The following is a 26,759-nucleotide window of genomic DNA, read 5'->3' on the forward strand; positions in this document are numbered from 1 at the left end:
ATTTTTCCTATGGGATCCGGTAAGCCATTTTTATTCAGACAGTAAATAAGGGCTTCACAAGGGCTTATTAAGACTGTAGACTTTTTCTGGGCTAAATCGATTCATATATTACACATTTTTAGCCTTGAGGAATCATTTAATCTGGGTATTTTTGTTAAATAATATCGGCAGGCACTGTTTTAGACACCTTACTCTCTAGGGGCTTTACCTAATCATAGGCAGAGCCTCATTTTCGCGCCGGTATTGCGCACTTGTTTTTGAGAAGCATGACATGCAGTCGCATGTGTGAGGAGCTCTGATACATAGAAAAGACTTTCTGAAGGCGTCATTTGGTATCGTATTCCCCTTTGGGCTTGGTTGGGTCTCAGCAAAGCAGATACCAGGGACTGTAAAGGGGTTAAAGTTAAAAACGGCTCCGGTTCCGTTATTTTAAGGGTTAAAGCTTAAAATTTGGTGTGCAATACTTTTAAGGCTTTAAGACACTGTGGTGAAATTTTGGTGAATTTTGAACAATTCCTTCATACTTTTTCGCAATTGCAGTAATAAAGTGTGTTCAGTTTAAAATTTAAAGTGACAGTAACGGTTTTATTTTAAAACGTTTTTTGTACTTTGTTATCAAGTTTATGCCTGTTTAACATGTCTGAACTACCAGATAGACTGTGTTCTGAATGTGGGGAAGCCAAGGTTCCTTCTCATTTAAATAAATGTGATTTATGTGACACTGAAAATGATGCCCAAGATGATTCCTCAAGTGAGGGGAGTAAGCATGGTACTGCATCATTCCCTCCTTCGTCTACACGAGTCTTGCCCACTCAGGAGGCCCCTAGTACATCTAGCGCGCCAATACTCCTTACTATGCAACAATTAACGGCTGTTATGGATAATTCTATCAAAAACATTTTAGCCAAAATGCCCACTTATCAGCGTAAGCGCGACTGCTCTGTTTTAGATACTGAAGAGCATGAGGACGCTGATGATAATGGTTCTGAAATGCCCCTACACCAGTCTGAGGGGGCCAGGGAGGTTTTGTCTGAGGGAGAAATTTCAGATTCAGGGAAAATTTCTCAACAAGCTGAACCCGATGTGATTACATTTAAATTTAAGTTGGAACATCTCCGCGCTCTGCTTAAGGAGGTATTATCCACTCTGGATGATTGTGAGAATTTGATCATCCCAGAGAAACTATGTAAAATGGACAAGTTCCTAGAGGTCCCGGGGCTCCCAGAAGCTTTTCCTATACCCAAGCGGGTGGCGGACATTGTAAATAAAGAATGGGAAAGGCCCGGTATACCTTTCGTCCCTCCCCCCATATTTAAAAAATTGTTTCCTATGGTCGACCCCAGAAAGGACTTATGGCAGACTGTCCCCAAGGTCGAGGGAGCGGTTTCTACTTTAAGCAAACGCACCACTATACCCATAGAAGATGGTTGTGCTTTCAAAGATCCTATGGATAAAAAATTAGAAGGTTTGCTTAAAAAGATGTTTGTTCAGCAAGGTTACCTTCTACAACCAATTTCATGCATTGTCCCTGTCACTACAGCCGCGTGTTTCTGGTTCGATGAGCTAGTAAAGGCGATCGATAGTGATTCTCCTCCTTATGAGGAGATTATGGACAGAATCCGTGCTCTCAAATTGGCTAATTCTTTCACCCTAGACGCCACTTTGCAATTGGCTAGGTTAGCGGCGAAGAATTCTGGGTTTGCTATTGTGGCGCGTAGAGCGCTTTGGTTGAAATCTTGGTCAGCGGATGCGTCTTCCAAGAACAAACTCCTTAACATTCCTTTCAAGGGGAAAACGCTGTTTGGCCCTGACTTGAAAGAGATTATCTCTGATATCACTGGGGGTAAGGGCCACGCCCTTCCTCAGGATAGGTCTTTCAAGGCCAAAAATAAACCTAATTTTCGTCCCTTTCGTAGAAACGGACCAGCCCCAAGTGCTATGTCCTCTAAGCAAGAGGGTAATACTTCTCAAGCCAAGCCAGCCTGGAGACCAATGCAAGGCTGGAACAAGGGAAAGCAGGCCAAGAAACCTGCCACTGCTACCAAGACAGCATGAAATGTTGGCCCCCGATCCGGGACCGGATCTGGTGGGGGGCAGACTCTCTCTCTTCGCTCAGGCTTGGGCAAGAGATGTTCTGGATCCTTGGGCACTAGAAATAGTCTCCCAAGGTTATCTTCTGGAATTCAAGGGGCTTCCCCCAAGGGGGAGGTTCCACAGGTCTCAATTGTCTTCAGACCACATAAAGAGACAGGCATTCTTACATTGTGTAGAAGACCTGTTAAAAATGGGAGTGATTCATCCTGTTCCATTAGGAGAACAAGGGATGGGGTTCTACTCCAATCTGTTCATAGTTCCCAAAAAAGAGGGAACGTTCAGACCAATCTTAGATCTCAAGATCTTAAACAAGTTTCTCAAGGTTCCATTGTTCAAAATGGAAACCATTCGAACAATTCTTCCTTCCATCCAGGAAGGTCAATTCATGACCACGGTGGATTTAAAGGATGCGTATCTACATATTCCTATCCACAAGGAACATCATCGGTTCCTAAGGTTCGCATTCCTGGACAAGCATTACCAGTTCGTGGCGCTTCCTTTCGGATTAGCCACTGCTCCAAGGATTTTCTCAAAGGTACTAGGGTCCCTTCTAGCGGTGCTAAGACCAAGGGGCATTGCAGTAGTACCTTACTTGGACGACATTCTGATTCAAGCGTCGTCCCTTCCTCAAGCAAAGGCTCACACGGACATAGTCCTGGCCTTTCTCAGATCTCACGGATGGAAAGTGAACGTGGAAAAGAGTTCTCTATCTCCGTCGACAAGGGTTCCCTTCTTGGGAACAATAATAGACTCCTTAGAAATGAGGATTTTTCTGACAGAGGCCAGAAAAACAAAACTTCTAAACTCTTGTCAAACACTTCATTCCGTTCCTCTTCCTTCCATAGCGCAGTGCATGGAAGTAATAGGTTTGATGGTAGCGGCAATGGACATAGTTCCTTTTGCGCGCATTCATCTAAGACCATTACAACTGTGCATGCTCAGTCAGTGGAATGGGGACTATACAGACTTGTCTCCGAAGATACAAGTAAATCAGAGGACCAGAGACTCACTCCGTTGGTGGCTGTCCCTGGACAACCTGTCACAAGGGATGACCTTCCGCAGACCAGAGTGGGTCATTGTCACGACAGACGCCAGTCTGATGGGCTGGGGCGCGGTCTGGGGATCCCTGAAAGCTCAGGGTCTTTGGTCTCGGGAAGAATCTCTTCTACCGATAAATATTCTGGAACTGAGAGCGATATTCAATGCTCTCAAGGCTTGGCCTCAGCTAGCAAAGGCCAAGTTCATACGGTTTCAATCAGACAACATGACGACTGTTGCGTACATTAACCATCAGGGGGGAACAAGGAGTTCCCTGGCGATGGAAGAAGTGACCAAAATCATTCAATGGGCGGAGACTCACTCCTGCCACCTGTCTGCAATCCACATCCCAGGAGTGGAAAATTGGGAAGCGGATTTTCTGAGTCGTCAGACATTACATCCGGGGGAGTGGGAACTCCATCCGGAAATCTTTGCCCAAATTACTCAACTGTGGGGCATTCCAGACATGGATCTGATGGCCTCTCGTCAGAACTTCAAGGTTCCTTGCTACGGGTCCAGATCCAGGGATCCCAAGGCGACTCTAGTAGATGCACTAGTAGCACCTTGGACCTTCAAACTAGCTTATGTATTCCCGCCGTTTCCTCTCATCCCCAGGCTGGTAGCCAGGATCAATCAGGAGAGGGCGTCGGTGATCTTGATAGCTCCTGCGTGGCCACGCAGGACTTGGTATGCAGATCTGGTGAATATGTCATCGGCTCCACCATGGAAGCTACCTTTGAGACGAGACCTTCTTGTTCAAGGTCCGTTCGAACATCCGAATCTGGTCTCACTCCAGCTGACTGCTTGGAGATTGAACGCTTGATCTTATCAAAACGAGGGTTCTCAGATTCTGTTATTGATACTCTTGTTCAGGCCAGAAAGCCTGTAACTAGAAAAATTTACCACAAAATATGGAAAAAATATATCTGCTGGTGTGAATCTAAAGGATTCCCTTGGGACAAGGTAAAGATTCCTAAGATTCTATCCTTTCTTCAAGAAGGATTGGAGAAAGGATTATCTGCAAGTTCCTTGAAGGGACAGATTTCTGCCTTGTCTGTGTTACTTCACAAAAAGCTGGCAGCTGTGCCAGATGTTCAAGCCTTTGTTCAGGCTCTGGTTAGAATCAAGCCTGTTTACAAACCTTTGACTCCTCCTTGGAGTCTCAACTTAGTTCTTTCAGTTCTTCAGGGGGTTCCGTTTGAACCCTTACATTCCGTTGATATTAAGTTATTATCTTGGAAAGTTTTGTTTTTGGTTGCAATTTCTTCTGCTAGAAGAGTTTCAGAATTATCTGCTCTGCAGTGTTCTCCTCCTTATCTAGTGTTCCATGCAGATAAGGTGGTTTTACGTACTAAACCTGGTTTTCTTCCAAAGGTTGTTTCTAACAAAAACATTAACCAGGAGATAGTCGTGCCTTCTTTGTGTCCGAAACCAGTTTCGAAGAAGGAACGTTTGTTGCACAATTTGGATGTTGTTCGCGCTCTAAAATTCTGTTTAGATGCGACAAAGGATTTTAGACAAACATCTTCCTTGTTTGTTGTTTATTCTGGTAAAAGGAGAGGTCAAAAAGCAACTTCTACCTCTCTCTCTTTTTGGATTAAAAGCATCATCAGATTGGCTTACGAGACTGCCGGACGGCAGCCTCCTGAAAGAATCACAGCTCATTCCACTAGGGCTGTGGCTTCCACATGGGCCTTCAAGAACGAGGCTTCTGTTGATCAAATATGTAGGGCAGCGACTTGGTCTTCACTGCACACTTTTACCAAATTTTACAAGTTTGATACTTTTGCTTCTTCTGAGGCTATTTTTGGGAGAAAGGTTTTGCAAGCCGTGGTGCCTTCCATTTAGGTGACCTGATTTGCTCCCTCCCTTCATCCGTGTCCTAAAGCTTTGGTATTGGTTCCCACAAGTAAGGATGACGCCGTGGACCGGACACACCTATGTTGGAGAAAACAGAATTTATGTTTACCTGATAAATTACTTTCTCCAACGGTGTGTCCGGTCCACGGCCCGCCCTGGTTTTTTAATCAGGTCTGATATTTTATTTTCTTTAACTACAGTCACCACGGTATCATATGGTTTCTCCTATGCAAATATTCCTCCTTAACGTCGGTCGAATGACTGGGGTAGGCGGAGCCTAGGAGGGATCATGTGACCAGCTTTGCTGGGCTCTTTGCCATTTCCTGTTGGGGAAGAGAATATCCCACAAGTAAGGATGACGCCGTGGACCGGACACACCGTTGGAGAAAGTAATTTATCAGGTAAACATAAATTCTGTTTTTAAAACGTTTTTTGTGCTTTGTTGACAAGTTTAAGCCTGTTTAACATGTCTGAACCATCAGATAAGTGATGTTCTATATGTATGAAAGCCAATGTGTCTCCCCATTTAAATATATGTGATAATTGTGACATAGTGTCCAAACAAAGTAGGGACAATGATGCCACAGATAATAATAGTGCCCAAGATGATTCTTCAGATGAGGGGAGTAAGCATGGTACTGCATCATCCCCTTCTGTGTCTACACCAGTTTTGCCCACACAAGAGGCCCCTAGTACATCTAGTGCGCCAATACTTATTACCATGCAACAATTAACGGCTGTTATGGATAATTCTATTGCAAATATTTTATCTAAAATGCCTACTTATCAGAGAAAGCGCGATTGCTCTGTTTTAAACACTGAAGAGCAAGAGGACGCTGATGATAACGTTTCTGACATACCCTCACACCAATCTGAAGGGGCCAGGAGGGAGGTTTTGTCTGAGGGAGAAATTTCAGATTCAGGAAAAATTTCTCAACAAGCTGAACCTGATGTTGTAACATTTAAATTTAAATTAGAACATCTCCGCGCACTGCTTAAGGAGGTATTATCTACTCTGGATGATTGTGACAATTTGGTCATTCCATAGAAATTATGTAAGATGGACAAGTTCCTAGAGGTTCCGGTGCCCCCCGATGTTTTTCCTATACCCAAGCGGGTGGCGGACATAGTAAATAAGGAATGGGAAAGGCCCGGCATACCTTTTGTTCCTCCCCCTATATTTAAGAAATTATTTCCTATAGTCGACCCCAGAAAGGACTTATGGCAGACAGTCCCTAAGGTCGAGGGGGCGGTCTCTACTCTAAACAAACGCACTACTACTCCCATAGAAGATAGTTGTGCTTTCAAAGATCCTATGGATAAAAAATTGGAGGGTTTGCTTAAAAAGATGTTTATTCAGCAAGGTTACCTTCTACAACCAATTTCATGCATTGTTCCTGTCACTACGGCAGCGTGTTTCTGGTTCGAAGAACTAGAAAAGTCGCTCAATAAAGAATCTTCGTATGAGGAGGTTATGGACAGAGTTCAAGCACTTAAATTGGCTAACTCTTTTATTCTAGATGCCGCTTTGCAATTAGCTGGATTAGCGGCGAAAAATTCAGGGTTTGCTATCGTGGCGCGCAGAGCGCTTTGGCTAAAGTCTTGGTCAGCGGATGTGTCTTCCAAGACAAAATTGCTTAACATCCCTTTCAAGGGCAAAACACTGTTTGGCCCTGATTTGAAAGAGATTATTTCAGACATCACCGGGGGAAAGGGCCACGCCCTTCCTCAGGATAGGTCTTTTAAGGCTAGAAATAAGCCTAATTTTCGTCCCTTTCGCAGAAACGGACCTTCCTCTACTTCTACATCCTCTAACCAAGAGGGTAATACTTCTCAACCCAAACCAGCCTGGAGACCGATGCAAGGCTGGAACAAGGGTAAGCAGGCCAAGAAGCCTGCCACTGCTACCAAAACAGCATGAAGGGATGGCCCCCGATCCGGGACCGGATCTGATGGGGGGCAGACTTTCTCTCTTTGCTCAGGCTTGGGCAAGAGATGTTCAGGATCCTTGGGCACTAGAAATAGTTTCTCAAGGTTATCTCCTGGAATTCAAGGAACTACCCCCAAGGGGAAGGTTCCACAGGTCTCAATTATCTTCAAACCAAATAAAAAGACAGGCATTCTTACATTGTGTAGAAGACCTGTTAAAGATGGGAGTAATTCATCCAGTTCCAATAGGAGAACAAGGGATGGGGTTTTACTCCAACCTGTTCATAGTTCCCAAAAAAGAGGGAACATTCAGACCAATTTTAGATCTCAAGATCCTAAACAAATTTCTCAGGGTTCCATCGTTCAAAATGAAAACCATTCGAACGATCCTTCCTACCATCCAGGAAGGTCAATTTATGACCACGGTGGATTTAAAGGATGCGTACCTACATATTCCTATCCACAAGGAACATCATCAGTTCCTAAGGTTCGCTTTTCTGGACAAGCATTACCAGTTTGTGGCACTTCCATTCGGATTAGCCACTGCTTTGGGAACAATAATAGACTCCTTAGAAATGAGGATTTTTCTGACAGAGGTCAGAAAATCAAAACTTCTAATTTCTTGTCAAGTACTTCATTCTGTTCTTCGTCCTTCCATAGCGCAGTGCATGGAAGTAATAGGATTGATGGTTGCAGCAATGGACATAGTTCCTTTTGCACAAATTCATCTAAGGCCATTACAACTGTGCATGCTCAGACAGTGGAATGGGGATTATACAGACTTGTCTCCGACGATTCAAGTAGATGGCCTCATCTAGCAAAGGCCAAATTCATAAGGTTTCAATCAGACAACATGACGACAGTTGCATATATCAACCATCAGGGGGGAACAAGGAGTTCCCTGGCGATGGAGGAAGTGACCAAGATAATTCAATGGGCGGAGGATCACTCCTGCCACTTGTCTGCAATCCACATCCCAGGAGTGGAAAATTGGGAGGCGGATTTTCTGAGTCGTCAGACATTCCATCCGGGGGAGTGGGAACTCCATCCGGAAATCTTTGCCCAAATAACTCGATTATGGGGCATTCCAGACATGGATCTGATGGCCTCTCATCAGAACTTCAAGGTTCCTTGTTACGGGTCCAGATCCAGGGATCCCAAGGCGACTCTAGTAGATGCACTAGTAGCACCTTGGACCTTCAACCTAGCTTATGTATTCCCACCGTTTCCTCTCATTCCCAGGCTGGTAGCCAGGATCAATCAGGAGAGGGCTTCGGTGATCTTGATAGCTCCTGCGTGGCCACGCAGGACTTGGTATGCAGACCTGGTGCATATGTCATCGGCTCCACCATGGAAGCTACCTTTGAGACAGGACCTTCTTGTTCAAGGTCCATTCGAACATCCGAATCTGGTTTCCCTCCAACTGACTGCTTGGAGATTGAACGCTTGATTTTATCAAAGCGTGGGTTTTCAGATTCTGTAATAGATACTCTGATTCAGGCTAGAAAGCCTGTAACTAGAAAAATTTACCATAAGATATGGAAAAAATATATCTGTTGGTGTGAATCTAAAGGATTCCCATGGAACAAGATAAAAATTCCTAAGATTCTATCCTTTCTACAAGAAGGTTTGGAGAAAGGATTATCTGCATGCGTTATCTGTTTTACTTCACAAAAGGCTGGCAGCTGTGCCAGACGTTCAAGCGTTTGTTCAGGCTCTGGTTAGAATCAAGCCTGTTTACAGACCTTTGACTCCTCCCTGGAGTCTTAATCTAGTTCTTTCAGTTCTTCAAGGGGTTCCGTTTGAACCCTTACATTCCGTAGATATTAAGTTATTATCTTGGAAAGTTTTGTTTTTGGTTGCAATTTCTTCTGCTAGAAGAGTTTCTGAGTTATCTGCTCTGCAGTGTTCTCCGCCCTATCTGGTGTTCCATGCAGATAAGGTGGTTTTGCGTACTAAGCCTGGTTTTCTTCCAAAAGTTGTTTCCAACAAGAATATTAACCAGGAGATAGTTGTACCTTCTTTGTGTCCGAATCCAGTTTCAAAGAAGGAACGTTTGTTACACAATTTGGACGTAGTCCGTGCTCTAAAATTTTATTTAGAGGCCACTAAAGATTTCAGACAAACATCTTCTTTGTTTGTTGTTTATTCTGGTAAAAGGAGAGGTCAAAAGGCAACTTCTACCTCTCTTTCTTTTTGGCTTAAAAGCATTATCCGATTGGCTTATGAGACTGCCGGACGGCAGCCTCCTGAAAGAATCACAGCTCATTCCACTAGGGCTGTGGCTTCCACATGGGCCTTCAAGAACGAGGCTTCTGTTGACCAGATATGTAAGGCAGCGACTTGGTCTTCACTGCACACTTTTGCCAAATTTTACAAATTTGATACTTTTGCTTCTTCAGAGGCTATTTTTGGGAGAAAGGTTTTGCAAGCCGTGGTGCCTTCCATTTAGGTGACCTGATTTGCTCCCTCCCTTCATCCGTGTCCTAAAGCTTTGGTATTGGTTCCCACAAGTAAGGATGACGCCGTGGACCGGACACACCTATGTTGGAGAAAACAGAATTTATGCTTACCTGATAAATTACTTTCTCCAACGGTGTGTCCGGTCCACGGCCCGCCCTGGTTTTTTTAATCAGGTCTGATGAATTATTTTTTCTAACTACAGTCACCACGGTATCATATGGTTTCTCCTATGCATATTTCCTCCTGTACGTCGGTCGAATGACTGGGGTAGGCGGAGCCTAGGAGGGATCATGTGACCAGCTTTGCTGGGCTCTTTGCCATTTCCTGTTGGGGAAGAGAATATCCCACAAGTAAGGATGACGCCGTGGACCGGACACACCGTTGGAGAAAGTAATTTATCAGGTAAGCATAAATTCTGTTTTCCTTTTGGCTATCTCTTCTGCTAGAAGAGTTTCTGAATCATCTGCCCTCTTGTGATTCTCCTTTTCTGATTTTCCATCAGGATAAAGCTGTTTTGCGGACTTCATTTAAATTTCTTCCTAAGGTTGTGAATTCTAACAACATTAGTAGAGAAATTGTTGTTTCTTTCATGTAATTAGCAAGAGTCCATGAGCTAGTGACGTATGGGATATACATTCCTACCAGGAGGGGCAAAGTTTCCCAAACCTCAAAATGCCTATAAATACACCCCTCACCACACCCACAATTCAGTTTTACAAACTTTGCCTCCGATGGAGGTGGTGAAGTAAGTTTGTGCTAGATTCTACGTTGATATGCGCTCCGCAGCAAGTTGGAGCCCGGTTTTCCTCTCAGCGTGCAGTGAATGTCAGAGGGATGTGAGGAGAGTATTGCCTATTTGAATGCAGTGATCTCCTTCTACGGGGTCTATTTCATAGGTTCTCTGTTATCGGTCGTAGAGATTCATTTCTTACCTCCCTTTTCAGATCGACAATATACTCTCATATATACTATTACCTCTACTGATTCTCGTTTCAGTACTGGTTTGGCTTTCTACAAACATGTAGATGAGTGTCCTGGGGTAAGTAAATCTTATTTTCTGTGACACTCTAAGCTATGGTTGGGCACTTTGTTTATAAAGTTCTAAATATATGTATTCAAACATTTATTTGCCTTGACTCAGAATGTTCAACTTTCCTTATTTTTCAGACAGTCAGTTTCATATTTGGGATTATGCATTTGAATTATTCATTTTCTCTTACCTTTAAAAATTTGACTCTTTTTTTCCCTGTGGGCTGTTAGGCTCGCGGGGGCTGAAAATGCTTCATTTTATTGCGTCATTCTTGGCGCGGACTTTTTTGGCGCAAAAATTATTTTCCGTTTCCGGCGTCATACGTGTCGCCGGAAGTTGCGTCATTTTTTGACGTTATTTTGCGCCAAAAATGTCGGCGTTCCGGATGTGGCGTCATTTTGGCGCCAAAAGCATTTAGGCGCCAAATAATGTGGATTTGGCGCTAAAAAATATGGGCGTCGCTTTTGTCTCCACATTATTTAAGTCTCATTTTTCATTGCTTCTGGTTGCTAGAAGCTTGTTCTTTGGCATTTTTTCCCATTCCTGAAATTCCTGTCATATAAGGAATTTGATCTATTTTGCTTTATATGTTGTTTTTTCTCTTACATATTGCAAGATGTCTCACGTTGCATCTGAGTCAGAAGATACTACAGGAAAATCGCTGTCTAGTGCTGGATCTACCAAAGCTAAGTGTATCTGCTGTAAACTTTTGGTAGCTATTCCTCCGGCTGTTGTTTGTATTAATTGTCATGACAAACTTGTTAATGCAGATAATATTTCCTTTAGTAATGTACCATTGTCTGTTGCAGTTCCTTCAACATCTAAGGTGCAGAATGTTCCTGATAACATAAGAGATTTTGTTTCTGAATCCATCAAGAAGGCTATGTCTGTTATTTCTCCTTCTAGTAAACGTAAAAAATCTTTTAAAACTTCTCTCCCTACAGATGAATTTTTAAATGAACATCATCATTCTGATTCTGATGACTCTTCTGGTTCAGAGGATTCTGTTTCAGAGATTGATGCTGATAAATCCTCATATTTATTTAAAATGGAATTTATTCGTTCCTTACTTAAAGAAGTATTAATTGCTTTAGAAATAGAGGATTCTGGTCCTCTTGATACTAATTCTAAACGTTTAGATAAGGTATTTAAATCTCCTGTGGTTATTCCAGAAGTTTTTCCTGTTCCTAATGCTATTTCTGCAGTAATTTCCAAAGAATGGGATAAATTGGGTAATTCATTTACTCCTTCTAAACGTTTTAAGCAATTATATCCTGTACCGTCTGACAGGTTAGAATTTTGGGACAAAATCCCTAAAGTTGATGGGGCTATTTCTACCCTTGCTAAACGTACTACCATTCCTACGTCAGATGGTACTTCGTTTAAAGATCCTTTAGATAGGAAAATTGAATCCTTTCTAAGAAAAGCTTATCTGTGTTCAGGTAATCTTCTTAGGCCTGCTATATCATTAGCTGATGTTGCTGCAGCTTCAACTTTTTGGTTGGAAACTTTAGCGCAACAAGTAGCAAATCATGATTCTCATGATATTATTATTCTTCTTCAGCATGCTAATAATTTTATTTGTGATGCCATTTTTGATATTATTAGAGTTGATGTCAGGTTTATGTCTCTAGCTATTTTAGCTAGAAGAGCTTTATGGCTTAAGACTTGGAATGCTGATATGGCTTCTAAATCAACCCTACTTTCCATTTCTTTCCAGGGTAACAAATTATTTGGTTCTCAGTTGGATTCTATTATCTCAACTGTTACTGGTGGGAAAGGAACTTTTTTACCACAGGATAAAAAATCTAAAGGTAAAAACAGGGCTAATAATCGTTTTCGTTCCTTTCGTTTCAACAAAGAACAAAAGCCTGATCCTTCGTCCTCAGGAGCAGTTTCAGTTTGGAAACCATCTCCAGTCTGGAATAAATCCAAGCCTGCTAGAAAGGCAAAGCCTGCTTCTAAGTCCACATGAAGGTGCGGCCCTCATTCCAGCTCAGCTGGTAGGGGGCAGGTTACGTTTTTTCAAAGAAATTTGGATCAATTCTGTTCACAATCTTTGGATTCAGAACATTGTTTCAGAAGGGTACAGAATTGGTTTCAAGATGAGACCTCCTGCAAAGAGATTTTTTCTTTCCCGTGTCCCAGTAAATCCAGTGAAAGCTCAAGCATTTCTGAATTGTGTTTCAGATCTAGAGTTGGCTGGAGTAATTATGCCAGTTCCAGTTCCGGAACAGGGGATGGGGTTTTATTCAAATCTCTTCATTGTACCAAAGAAGGAGAATTCCTTCAGACCAGTTCTGGATCTAAAAATATTGAATCATTATGTAAGGATACCAACGTTCAAGATGGTAACTGTAAGGACTATCTTGCCTTTTGTTCAGCAAGGGAATTATATGTCCACAATAGATTTACAGGATGCATATCTGCATATTCCGATTCATCCAGATCACTATCAGTTCCTGAGATTCTCTTTTCTGGACAAGCATTACCAGTTTGTGGCTCTACCGTTTGGCCTAGCTACAGCTCCAAGAATTTTTTCAAAGGTTCTCGGTGCCCTTCTGTCTGTAATCAGAGAACAGGGTATTGTGGTATTTCCTTATTTGGACGATATCTTGGTACTTGCTCAGTCTTTACATTTAGCAGAATCTCATACGAATCGACTTGTGTTGTTTCTTCAAGATCATGGTTGGAGGATCAATTTACCAAAAAGTTCTTTGATTCCTCAGACAAGGGTAACCTTTCTGGGTTTCCAGATAGATTCAGTGTCCATGACTCTGTCTTTAACAGACAAGAGACGTCTAAAATTGATTGCAGCTTGTCGAAACCTTCAGTCACAATCATTCCCTTCGGTAGCCTTATGCATGGAAATTCTAGGTCTTATGACTGCTGCATCGGACGCGATCCCCTTTGCTCGTTTTCACATGCGACCTCTTCAGCTCTGTATGCTGAATCAATGGTGCAAGGATTACACAAAGATATCTCAATTAATATCTTTAAAACCGATTGTTCGACACTCTCTAACGTGGTGGACAGATCACCATCGTTTAATTCAGGGGGCTTCTTTTGTGCTTCCGACCTGGACTGTAATTTCAACAGATGCAAGTCTCACAGGTTGGGGAGCTGTGTGGGGATCTCTGACGGCACAAGGAGTTTGGGAATCTCAGGAGGTAAGATTACCGATCAATATTTTGGAACTCCGTGCAATTTTCAGAGCTCTTCAGTTTTGGCCTCTTCTGAAGAGAGAATCGTTCATTTGTTTTCAGACAGACAATGTCACAACTGTGGCATACATCAATCATCAAGGAGGGACTCACAGTCCTCTGGCTATGAAAGAAGTATCTCGAATTTTGGTTTGGGCGGAATCCAGCTCCTGTCTAATCTCTGCGGTTCATATCCCAGGTATAGACAATTGGGAAGCGGATTATCTCAGTCGCCAAACGTTGCATCCGGGCGAATGGTCTCTTCACCCAGAGGTATTTCTTCAAATTGTTCAAATGTGGGAACTTCCAGAAATAGATCTGATGGCGTCTCATCTAAACAAGAGACTTCCCAGGTATCTGTCCAGATCCCGGGATCCTCAGGCGGAGGCAGTGGATGCATTATCACTTCCTTGGAAGTATCATCCTGCCTATATCTTTCCGCCTCTAGTTCTTCTTCCAAGAGTAATCTCCAAGATTCTGAAGGAATGCTCGTTTGTTCTGCTGGTAGCTCCGGCATGGCCTCACAGGTTTTGGTATGCGGATCTTGTCCGGATGGCCTCTTGCCAACCGTGGACTCTTCCGTTAAGACCAGACCTTCTGTCTCAAGGTCCTTTTTTCCATCAGGATCTCAAATCCTTAAATTTAAAGGTATGGAGATTGAACGCTTGATTCTTGGTCAAAGAGGTTTCTCTGACTCTGTGATTAATACTATGTTACAGGCTCGTAAATCTGTATCTAGAGAGATATATTATAGAGTCTGGAAGACTTATATTTCTTGGTGTCTTTCTCATCATTTTTCTTGGCATTCTTTTAGAATACCGAGAATATTACAGTTTCTTCAGGATGGTTTAGATAAGGGTTTGTCCGCAAGTTCCTTGAAAGGACAAATCTCTGCTCTTTCTGTTCTTTTTCACAGAAAGATTGCTATTCTTCCTGATATTCATTGTTTTGTACAAGCTTTGGTTCGTATAAAACCTGTCATTAAGTCAATTTCTCCTCCTTGGAGTTTGAATTTAGTTCTGGGGGCTCTTCAAGCTCCTCCATTTGAACCTATGCATTCATTGGACATTAAATTACTTTCTTGGAAAGTTTTGTTCCTTTTGGCCATCTCTTCTGCCAGAAGAGTTTCTGAATTATCTGCTCTTTCTTGTGAGTCTCCTTTTCTGATTTTTCATCAGGATAAGGCGGTGTTGCGAACTTCTTTTGAATTTTTACCTAAAGTTGTGAATTCCAACAACATTAGTAGAGAAATTGTGGTTCCTTCATTATGTCCTAATCCTAAGAATTCTAAGGAGAAATCGTTGCATTCTTTGGATGTTGTTAGAGCTTTGAAATATTATGTTGAAGCTACTAAATCTTTCCGAAAGACTTCTAGTCTATTTGTCATCTTTTCCGGTTCTAGAAAAGGCCAGAAAGCTTCTGCCATTTCTTTGGCATCTTGGTTGAAATCTTTAATTCATCTTGCCTATGTTGAGTCGGGTAAAACTCCGCCTCAAAGGATTACAGCTCATTCTACTAGGTCAGTTTCTACTTCCTGGGCGTTTAGGAATGAAGCTTCGGTTGATCAGATTTGCAAAGCAGCAACTTGGTCCTCTTTGCATACTTTTACTAAATTCTACCATTTTGATGTTTTTTCTTCTTCTGAAGCAGTTTTTGGTAGAAAAGTACTTCAGGCAGCGGTTTCAGTTTGAATCTTCTGCTTATGTTTTTTCATTAAACTTTATTTTGGGTGTGGATTATTTTCAGCAGGAATTGGCTGTCTTTATTTTATCCCTCCCTCTCTAGTGACTCTTGTGTGGAAAGATCCACATCTTGGGTAATCATTATCCCATACGTCACTAGCTCATGGACTCTTGCTAATTACATGAAAGAAAACATAATTTATGTAAGAACTTACCTGATAAATTCATTTCTTTCATATTAGCAAGAGTCCATGAGGCCCGCCCTTTTTTGTGGTGGTTATGATTTTTTTGTATAAAGCACAATTATTCCAATTCCTTATTTTATATGCTTTCGCACTTTTTTATCACCCCACTTCTTGGCTATTCGTTAAACTGAATTGTGGGTGTGGTGAGGGGTGTATTTATAGGCATTTTGAGGTTTGGGAAACTTTGCCCCTCCTGGTAGGAATGTATATCCCATACGTCACTAGCTCATGGACTCTTGCTAATATGAAAGAAATTAATTTATCAGGTAAGTTCTTACATAAATTATGTTTTCTTCTTTGTGTCCGAATCCTAAGAATTCTCTTGAATTTACATTACATTACGTTACATTCTTTGGATGTGGTAAGAGCTTTGAAATACTATGTGGAGGCTACTAAGGATTTCAGGAAGACTTCTAGTCTATTTGTTGTCTTTTCTGATTCTAGGAAAGGTCAGAAAGCCTCTGCCATTTCTTTGGCATCTTTGTTAAAGCTTTTGATTCACAAGGCTTATTTGTAGGCGGGACAGTCTCCGCCTCAGAGAATTACAGCTCATTCTACTAGATCAGTTGCCACTTCGTGGGCTTTTAAGAATGAAGCTTCAGTTGATCAGATTTGCAAAGCAGCAACTTGGTCTTCTTTGCATACATTTACTAAATTTTACCATTTTGATGCATTTGCTTCTTCTGAAGCAGTCTTTGGTAGAAAAGTTCTTCAGGCAGCTGTTTCAGTTTGATTCTTCTGTTTATAAGAACTTATGTTGTGGATTTAATTTCTCAGCGGAAATAGCTGTTTTTATTGTATCCCTCTCTCTCAGTGACTCTTCTGTGGACTTCCACATCTTGAGTATTTTATCCAATACGTCACTAGCTCATGGACTCTTGCCATTTACATGAAAGTAAACATAATTTATGTAAGAACTTACCTGATAAATTAATTTCTTTCATAATGGCAAGAGTCCATGAGCCCCACCCTGTTTTAGGTGTTTATATTTTTTTGTATAAAAGCACAATATTATTTTCCAGTTCCTCTTTTTTGTATGTTTTTTTTACTCCTTTTTACACCTCACTACTTGGCTATACATTAAACTGAAGTATATGTGTGGTGGGAGTTGTATTTATAGGCATTTGAGTTTTGGTAAAATTTGACCCCTCCTGGTAGGAATGTATATCCCATACGTCACTAGCTCATGGACTCTTGCCATTATGAAAGAAATTAATTTATCAGGTAAGTTCTTACATAAATTATGTCTTTTTCTGAAGTGGTCATTGAAACTATGATTCAGGCTCGAAAACCGGTTACTCGCAAGAGTTACCATAAGATATGGCGTAAATATCTTTATTGGTGTGAATCCAAAGGGTTCTCCTGGAGCCAGTTGAGGATTTACCCGGATTTTGTCTTTTCTTCAGGATGACCTGGATAAGGGTTTATCGGTCAGTACCCTAAAGGGTCAGATTTCTGCGTTATCTATCCTTCTGCACAAATGTATGGCAGACTTACCAGATGTTCAAGCCTTTGTACATGCCCTGGTTAGAATCAGGTCTGTGTTTAAATCTGTTGCTCCCCTCTGGAGCCTTAATTTAGTTCTTAAAGTTTTGCAGCAGGCTCCGTTTGAGCCAATGCATGTTGATATAAAACTGTTATCCTGGAAGGTTTTGTTTCTTGTTACCATTTCTTCCGCTCACAGAGTGTCTGAGCTTTTAGCTCTGCAGTGTGATTCCCTGTACCTTATTTTTCATGTTGATAAGGCGGTCCTTTGTACTAAATTGGGGTTTTTCCCTAAGGTGGTATCAGATTGAAACATTGATCAGGAAATGATTGTTCCTTCTTTTTGTCCTAATCCTTCTTTAGCCTTTTGCATAAAGCTACTAAAGAATTTAATCAATCTTCTGCCCTGTTTGTTGTTTTTTTCTGGAAAGCGTAAGGGTCTACTTCTCTGTCTCTCTGGTTGAGAAGTTTGATTCGTTTTGCTTATGAGACTGCTGGACAGCAGCCTCCTGAGAGAATTACCGCTCATTCCACTAGGGTTGTCTCCTTTTCTTGGGCTTTCAAAAATAAAGCTTCTGTGGATAAGATTTGCAAGGCGGCAACTTGGTCCTCTCTACATCATTTTTCCATATTTTACAAATTTGATTTGTTTGCTTCGGCCAAGGCTCCTTTTGGGAGAAAGTTTCTTCAAGCAGTAGTGCCTTCTGTTTAGGTCCTCCTGCCTTTTTTTCTCCCCCCCATTCATTCCATGTCCTCTAGCTTGAGTATTGGTTACCACTAGTAATTGGAATGATGTCGTGGACTTCTCCATGTCATAGGAAAGAAAACAAATTTTATGCTTACCTGATAAATTTCTTTCTTTCCGGACATGGAGAGTCCAATGCACCTCCCTTTTTTTCATTATAATTCGGCAGTTTTTTTTAGTTAACCTCAGGCACCTTTTTCACCCTTGTGTTTTTCTTCCTTTTCCATTTCCTTCGGCTGTATGGCCGGGGGTTATGGGTAAGACAGTTACACTTAACAGCTTTGCTGGGGTGCTCTTTGGCCAGGAGTTGAATATCCCACTAGTAATTGGAATGACGTTGTCTCTCCATGTCCGGAAATAAATAAATTTATCAGGTAAGCAAAAATTTGTTTTTTGTGAGTTAACAATTTGAACTATTCTCCAGTTGGCGCTCTTGCTGCAAAAAAGTGCCGTACAGCTAGAGTGCTGATTAGAAAACATCAATTTAATGTCAGTTTCCTTCATTCTAGGAAGATATTTTCTTCCCTAGCCTTCATATGGTTCAGTTTTGGTACTGACCCACCTATTCTACTATGATTCTTCAAGTGAGTAATAGAAAAACATTTATTTTTACTCTTAAATCAATTCCTTTACTTAAAGAAGAATATATGGCTTGGAGCAAGGTATGGTGTTGTGTTTTTGCATGTAGATAATTTCCTTTTCACCTTCACTTTTTTGCTCCAAATAGGTGCTTTATTGTGTGTGAAATGCTACACAAGTAGGAAGGTTCAAATATAGGGGTTGGATATTTCCCTCTCAGTCTTCGGGAGATGTGTCAAGCAAAAAGTGTTTCACTAATATCCTCTGGTTTGTGTTTAATATGTAATAGTACATGATGATCTAGTTGCTATAATGTTAATATTGACATGAAGAAATTATAAATTATGTTCCAATAAAGAGTGTCTTCCATGTTGTTGTTTTTTCTATTTCAAAATCTGTATTGCAGCTCCTATAAAGTCTGATAAAAATGTTTCCTTTATTCAAAAAGTTTCTTATTTCTCACTCAGAGCCAGCCTGCAGTAACCACTGGTGTTGAGGAGCACAAGAAGGAAGAGATTGCAGGGGAAGAAGAGGAGGAAAAGGTAAAATGACTTGCTGTAGACCTGTCTGGTACCTTCCACAGCAATATTATAAGATCCCCTACTCCATAACTATTGGGAATTAATTAATAATTTTTAACCAGTCCAAAGCACTATACCTCACCTGTAGCTGTCACTGCTTTCTTGCAAGATTATTTGCCCTAAAATATTTATACATATTATTATTATTATTATTTTTATTATTTTATAAAGAGCCAACATATTAAGCAGTGCTGTGTAACATTAAAGTATACATTTGTGAAGTACAATAATCAGAATACATTTACATAAATTATAAAGGGTCATCTTTACATATGAACAGGACAGGTGGACTTGTGAGCTTACATTCTAAAGGAAGTAATTGGGGAACTTAAAGGGACACTGAACCCAAATTTTTTCTTTCGTGATTCAGATAGAGCATGCCATTTTAAGCAACTTTCTAATTTACTCCTATTATCAATTTTTCTTCGTTCTCTTGCTATCTTTATTTGAAAAAGGCATCTAAGCTTTTTTTTTAATCAGAACTCTGGACAGCACTTTTTTATTGGTGGATTAATTTATCCACCAATCAGCAAGGACAACCCAGGTTGTTCACCAAAAATGGGTCGGCATCCAAACTTACATTCTTGCATTTTAAATAAAGATACCAAGAGAATGAAGAAAATTTGATAATAGGAGTAAATTAGAAAGTTGTTTAAAATGTCATGCTCTATCTGAATCACGAAAGAAAACATTTGGGTTTAGTGTCCCTTTAAGGTAGAGAGAACAGAAACAGGAGAGACTTCTTAAAGTAAGTTGTATGCATCCTTGAACATATGTATTTTTAAGGAATGCTTGAAGCTTTGGAGACTAGTGGCAAGTCTGACTGAGTTAGGCAAGGGATTCCATATATTAGGTGCAGTTCTAGAAAAGCCTTGAGATATGAGAAGTTGTGGGCAGGGTAGTATTTGCAGACAGGGGCAGAAATATAGGAGGGTACAGTGAGGCTTTGTTTGTTAGGGTCAACTTTTTGAATATTATTCTTGAGCTTAAAGGGACAATCAAGTCCAAAAAAAAAACTTTCATGATTCAAATAGGGCATGTAATTATAAACAACTTTTCAATTTACTTTTATTACCAATTTTGCTTTGTTCTTTTGGTATTCTTAGTTGAAAGCTAAACCTAGGTAGGCTCATATTCTAATTTCTTAGACCTTGAAGGCCGCCTCTTAGGTGAATGCATTTTGACAGTTTTTCACCACTAGAGGGTGTTAGTTCATGTGTGTCATAGATGATATTGAGCTCACGCACGTGAAGTTACCTAGGAGTAAGCACTGATAGGCTAAAATGCAAGTCTGTCAAAAGAACTTAAATAAGGGGCAGTTAGCAGATGCTTAGATACAAGGTAATCACAGAGGTAAAAAGTGTATTAATATAACTATGTTGGTTATGCAAAACTGGGAAATGGATAATAAAGGGATAATCTATCTTTTTAAACATCAAAAATTCTGGTGTTGACTGTCCCTTTAAGGGAAGCCAACGGAGGAGTTGCCACAGAAGTGCAACAGATGTGGAGCAATGCACAAGGTTGATGAGCCTGGTAGAGGCATTCATGGTGGATTGCAGTGGGGACAAGACAGTAGCTTGGGAGACGAGAGAATTGGATTTCATATCACCGCTCTTATATACAACCCTTAGTCCTATAGCTTCTCAGCTTCTCAATTTGTTCCATGAGTCCATTTCTCCAACATTGGTGTGTCCGGTCCACGGCGTCATCCTTACTTGTGGGAATATCTCTTCCCCAACAGGAAATGGCAAAGAGTCCCAGCAAAGCTGGCCATATAGTCCCTCCTAGGCTCCGCCCACCCCAGTCATTCTCTTTGCCGTTGCACAGGCAACATCTCCACGGAGATGGTCAAGAGTTTGTTATTTTAAAATAGTGCTGGTATGTACTATTTACTCTGAACAGAAAAAGATGAAGATTTCTGTTTGAGAGGAAGATGATTTTAGCAGACAGTAACTAAAATCGTTTGCTGTTTCCACATAGGACTGTTGAGATGAAGTAACTTCAGTTGGGGGAAACAGTTAGCAGACTTTTCTGCTTAAGGTATGACTAGCCATATTTCTAACAAGACTGTGTAATGCTGGAAGGCTGTCATTTCCCCTCATGGGGACCAGTAAGCCATTTTCTTAGTCTCAAATAGAATAAAGGGCTTAATATGGGCTATAAAACTGGTAGACACTTTTTGGGCAAAATCGATTGCTTTATTTGGGCATTTTATACATGTTTATGCTTGTTATTCACACTTATAAACTTGGGGAACGTTTTTTAACGTCAGGCACTGTGTTAGACACCTTTCCAGTCAGGAAGGGCCTTCCCAGTTGTAGGCTGAGCCTCATTTTCGCGCCATTACTGCGCAGTTACTTTTGAGAGCAAGACATGCAGATGCATGTGTGAGGATCTGAAAGTAGTTGGAAAAGTTCCTAGAAGGCTTCTTTTGGTATCGTATTCCCCCCTGGGTTTGGTAGAGTCGCAGCAAAGGCTGTAGCTGGGACTGTAGAGGGGTTAAAACTGTAACCGGCTCCGGTTTCGTTATTTTAAATACTTTGAATGCTTTAAGACACTGTGGTGAAATTTTGGTAAATTTTGAACAATTCCTTCATACTTTTTCACATATTCAGTAATAAAGTGTGCTCTGTTTAAAATTTAAAGAGACAGTAACGGTTTTGTTTTAAAACGGTTTTTGTGCTTTATTGACAAGTTTAAGCCTGTTTAACATGTCTGTGCCTTCAGATAAGCTATGTTCTATATGTATGAAAGTCAATGTGTCTCCCCCTTCAAAATTATGTGATAATTGTGCCATAGTGTCCAAACAAAGTAAGGACAGTATTGCCCAAGATGTTTCATCAGATGAAGGGAGTTGACATAGTTCTACATCATCTCCTTCTGTGTCTATGCCAGTTTTGCCCACGCAGGAGGCCCCTAGTACTTCTAGCGCGCCAATGCTTATTACTATGCAGCAATTGACGGCAGTAATGGATAACTCCATAGCAAATATTTTATCCAAAATGCCTGCATATCAGAGAAAGCGCGATTGCTCTGTTTTAAACACTGAAGAGCAGGAGGGCGCTGATGATAATTGCTCTGTCATACCCTCACACCAATCTGAAGGGGCCATGAGGGAGGTTTTGTCAGATGGGGAAATTTCAGATTCAGGAAAAATTTCTCAACAGGCTGAACCTGATGTTGTGACATTTAAATTTAAATTAGAGCATCTCCGCGCACTGCTTAAGGAGGTGTTATCTACTCTGGATGATTGTGACAACCTGGTCATTCCAGAAAAATTATGCAAGATGGACAAGTTCCTAGAGGTTCCGGTGCCCCCCGACGCTTTTCCTATACCCAAGCAGGTGGCGGACATAGTGAATAAGGAGTGGGAGAAGCCCGGCATACCTTTTGTCCCCCCTCCTATATTTAAGAAATTATTTCCTATGGTCGACCCCAGAAAGGACTTATGGCAGACAGTCCCTAAGGTCGAGGGGGCAGTCTCTACTCTAAACAAGCGCACTACTATTCCTATCGAGGATAATTGTGCTTTCAAAGATCCTATGGATAAAAAATTGGAGGGTTTGCTTAAAAAGATTTTTGTACGGGACTTCCGGTGGGCGGCTCAACAAGATGGATGCAAGCTTTAACAGCTCTGAGGAATAACACTTATAACTCTGATATTGCTGCCATCTATCCACGCCATCTGCGTCTCCCTTGACAGGCAAGCTGTCCGGGAATACCTGGCAGACAGAAGGAACAACATCTCTTCTACCCCGGATTGTCATTTTAAGGAATAAAGCCATCGGGCTAAGTGGCGGGAACACTACCGCCACATTGTATATACATATACCCAAGTTCCTGTTCGTTAACAACGTCCCTATTTATTAACGATGTCTAAATCAGTCATCAAAGAAGGCTCTGCTGCAACTCTCATCTTAGCGGGATTAAAAACAGTGTTTTTACCTAAACTGGAAAGACTCCTGCAATCCTGCGCTGACTTATGCACAATGCTGTCAAATGGGGTACAGCCTGGGCATCAGGAGAGGCCAGCCATTGAACCTGTTGTGCATACGGTCACTTCCTTGTCCTTTACTGACAGCTACAAGACTTCACATCTAATGATAAACGGAATGAACTACCCGGCTCGCCTGCCTACCGTCCTAGCTTTAACTTACAATACCGCCTACTCAGCTGTCATTTCAGCTGAGTCCCCTGCTGTTCTGTGTGCTGCTGCCGCTGTGTCGGAGGACCGACATGATAGCTATGGCTCAAGGGCCAGGCTCGCTGCAACTCTGGCGGTGGGTCTCGGTGGGACTCCTAAACAGCCGGGACTTCTGCGAAATGTGCTTCAGTGGCGAAGGCAGCAATCCTCTGCTCTGCACCTAACCCCAGCACCTGGAATAACTCTGCCAATGCCCCAATTCTGGAAGCCGGGACCCAGCAGACCTGAGTTTTTCAAACGACAAGCGGCATCCAATGATAACAGCAACTGCAGCAGGTCCCGGCTGTGGCGCAACCCAACACAACATCGCAGTGTTCACCCATCGCACAGGAGTTGCCGTGTTGGGGTCGGTTAGCTTCTTACCTCAGCCCCATTCATCTGTAGCGGAGCCACAGTCAGTTTGTCTGTCATCCTGGATGATTGCATAGGAGGGAGGTAGATTTGGAACTTTGTACAGCAAGCGGATCATGCCCTCCATGGTTCTTTGCATGTTACTGTTTTTTTTCTCTTGAGGGTTCTCAATGTTTGACTTAGTTATGTTTTTGCCCCACTTTATGGTTTTCTAGTGATGAACTGAGGCTCACCCCGGCTGCTAAATACTTCAGCTAAAAATCGGCCCACAACACAGCTTCTTATTCATAAGTGACAGGTACTAGCAGACCTATTTCCAGCAGATCTGCAACCTACATTACACATTCTATGACCGTACAGGACTCTATGGTACCAGTTATGAAATGCTTTAGTTGTAGCATCTATGAAAACATAAATATATGTGGTGTTATCTGTCCTGCACATTGCTGTTAAAGATCATACTGTTTTTGTTCTATGGTCACAAATCTATTTTATGTCTCTTTGGCCTTACATAATGTGCTCCTGTTGGTTACGCATGTAGATGCCGCACAAAGTTTTGTTTCTCCTTGCTTGCTGGCTGTGATGGGTCAGGCATTCTCATACTTATAGGCAACGGGAGTCTTGTTGCCTCTCTATCCCAACGCATACAGCACTAACCTGAACCCTCTATTCTGTAATGATCAGTGTTTCCTCTATGGCTGCGTAACCTACCCTAGCCTGTTAGATTTGTGCGACCCGAGATGACTTGCTAACTGTGCATTAGTTGAGGGTTGTGTTTGACTATGGTACCACAGCTTTCTACCCGATTACTTAACATTAAACATTTGCTGTGTGGCTGCCGGGGACTCTCTGAATAGGTTCAGCAGTTATTATTGAAACAAACTTATATTAGTGGAGCCCCCTAGATCTCTCCTACAGGATCTTAACCTATAGAATAACGTTCAAAATATAGCCCTAGTACTGTGCTTAGGTTACATTAGCATATTAATGACCATATATGTTGGGAACATTTACGTGGCTTCCATCCCTGGAGATATCACTTTTATTATGTCTCTTTTATAATGTAGAGCCAAAAGCTTTCTGCATCTTTATTGTTGCTGTGACTGTTGTTCACTAACATCTGAACACCTACGATAACTACATGGCTTATGTTAACATGGTTCTATTCAGACTTGCCTTCGTTCGTGGAGATGAGATATAGGGTAGCTAGTTTACCAATTGTAATTTGCTCAGGAAATCATGCTGCCAGCTAATAACATGACCTCTGCAAAGCATACTTGACTCACATATGTCTGTGCAAAGTATAGAGTCTCTGCAATCATATCTAATTTAGTGTGCTGGGCAACATATTCAGGTATACATACTAATCATATTCAGCTACAGTACTGTTTAGCTTTTTCAGTTTAGATTGGTAAGTTACGTAGCTATGCTGAACAGTTCATATTGTCACAACATAATCTGCCTTCACCAGCAACGCCCAGTTGCAGTCAATTTACTGTGATGATTAACCACATTAAACCTGAGTGGCCAACTGCTTAGACCAACTATTTAGACCCTCACTAAATATGTTCGAATTACATATATCTTTGCTAAGTATAGAGTCTCTACATCCTGCAACCATACTCAATTAGATTTATTGTACTGGGCAACATATTCAGGTATACATACTAATCATATTAAGCTACAGTTTTGTTTTAGATTTAGTTTAGTTTAAAATATTAAAAAAAAGAGTGCGTGGGTAGCAGATACTGAGAAAATCTTGGTGAACCTGTACAGTCGATACTTGTCATGTCTGTCTGGAATAAATCTTCATGTACTCTTTTATTATAACCCAATATATTGCATGTTATGGAAGCCAGCTTCATTGTCGTATACAGACATGTAACAAACCAGCTCATAAGGTTATTTTCCTGTGATCCATGTCTATCATGCTCATTTGTTGAGTATCATTTGTTTTCCTTACAATACCTATTGTGATTGTACTAAGTGTGTTCTTACACAATTTCAAATTGCCTGTATGTAAATGTTTACATGATGTATGCCCAAGCTCTCTTCAATATAATATAAGGTGGTTAGTGTTTTGGGGTTTGGGGGGAGGGGTCGGGGACTAGTTGGGGATGAAAATGTAAAATGAGAGGGCTAAACATATGTAGATACCAAAAATATCAATTGTCATTAGCATCCGGATTATCTTAACTGTCATGTATTAATCTACTGAATCTTTGTTATGTCCTGAATAATATCGCCCCTCAGGGGATGATATACCTACTGTATCTGTGGATGTAACTTTCATGATACTGTGTGGAATTGTTGATTACTGTACTCATGTGTTGGCTCTCAATAAAAAGAATTAAAAAAAAAAAAAAAAAAGATTTTTGTACAGCAAGGTTACCTCCCGCAACCCATTTCGTGCATTGTTCCTGTCACTACAGCAGCGTGGTTCTGGTTCGAGGAACTAGAAAAGTAGCTCAGTAGAGAGACTCCGTATGAGGAGGTTATGGACAGAGTTCACGCACTCAAGTTGGCTAATTCTTTTATTTTAGATGCCGCTTTGCAATTAGCTAGATTAGCGGCGAAAAATTCAGGGTTTGCAATTGTGGCGCGCAGAGCGCTTTGGCTAAAGTCTTGGTCAGCGGATGTATCTTCCAAGACAAAATTTCTTAATATCCCCTTCAAGGGTAAAACTCTCTTTGGGCCAGAATTAAAAGAGATTATCTCAGACATCACTGGGGGAAAGGGCCACGCCCTCCCACAAGATAGGCCTTTCAAAGCCAAGAATAAGTCTAATTTTCGTTCCTTTCGCAATTTCAGGAACGGACCGGCCTCTAACTCTGCATCCTCTAAGCAAGAGGGTAATGCTTCCCAAACCAAACCAGCCTGGAAAACGATGCAAGGCTGGAACAAGGGTAAGCAGGCCAAGAAGCCTGCTGCTGCTAACAAAACCGCATGAAGGAGTAGCCCCCGATCCGGGACCGGATCTAGTAGGGGGCAGACTCTCTCTCTTTGCTCAGGCTTGGGCAAGAGATGTTCAGGATCCCTGGACACTAGAAATAGTTTCTCAGGGTTATCTTCTGGAATTCAAGGAACTACCCCCAAGGGGAAGGTTCCACATGTCTCACTTATCCTCAAACCAAATAAAGAGACAGGCATTCTTACATTGTGTAGAAGACCTGTTAAAGATGGGAGTGATACACCCAGTTCCATCGGCGGAACAAGGAATGGGATTTTACTCAAATCTGTTTGTAGTTCCCAAGAAAGAGGGAACTT

At 41.4% G+C, this 26,759-nt stretch overlaps 1 protein-coding gene across 2 annotated transcripts in view; it reads left to right on the plus strand.

Moving 5' to 3' along the window:
* AP3D1 (adaptor related protein complex 3 subunit delta 1) overlaps positions 1–26,759 on the plus strand; it is a 419,857-nt gene that overhangs the window by 244,896 nt on the left and 148,202 nt on the right. For both annotated transcript variants that reach the window (XM_053703077.1, XM_053703078.1), the window contains one exon: positions 18,821–18,895. In XM_053703077.1, the coding sequence (XP_053559052.1) occupies positions 18,821–18,895 (75 nt within the window). The remainder of the gene's footprint in view (positions 1–18,820; positions 18,896–26,759) is intronic.

The sequence above is a fragment of the Bombina bombina genome, chromosome 2 (genome assembly GCF_027579735.1).
Source record: "Bombina bombina isolate aBomBom1 chromosome 2, aBomBom1.pri, whole genome shotgun sequence".
Classification (NCBI taxonomy): Eukaryota; Metazoa; Chordata; class Amphibia; order Anura; family Bombinatoridae; genus Bombina; species Bombina bombina.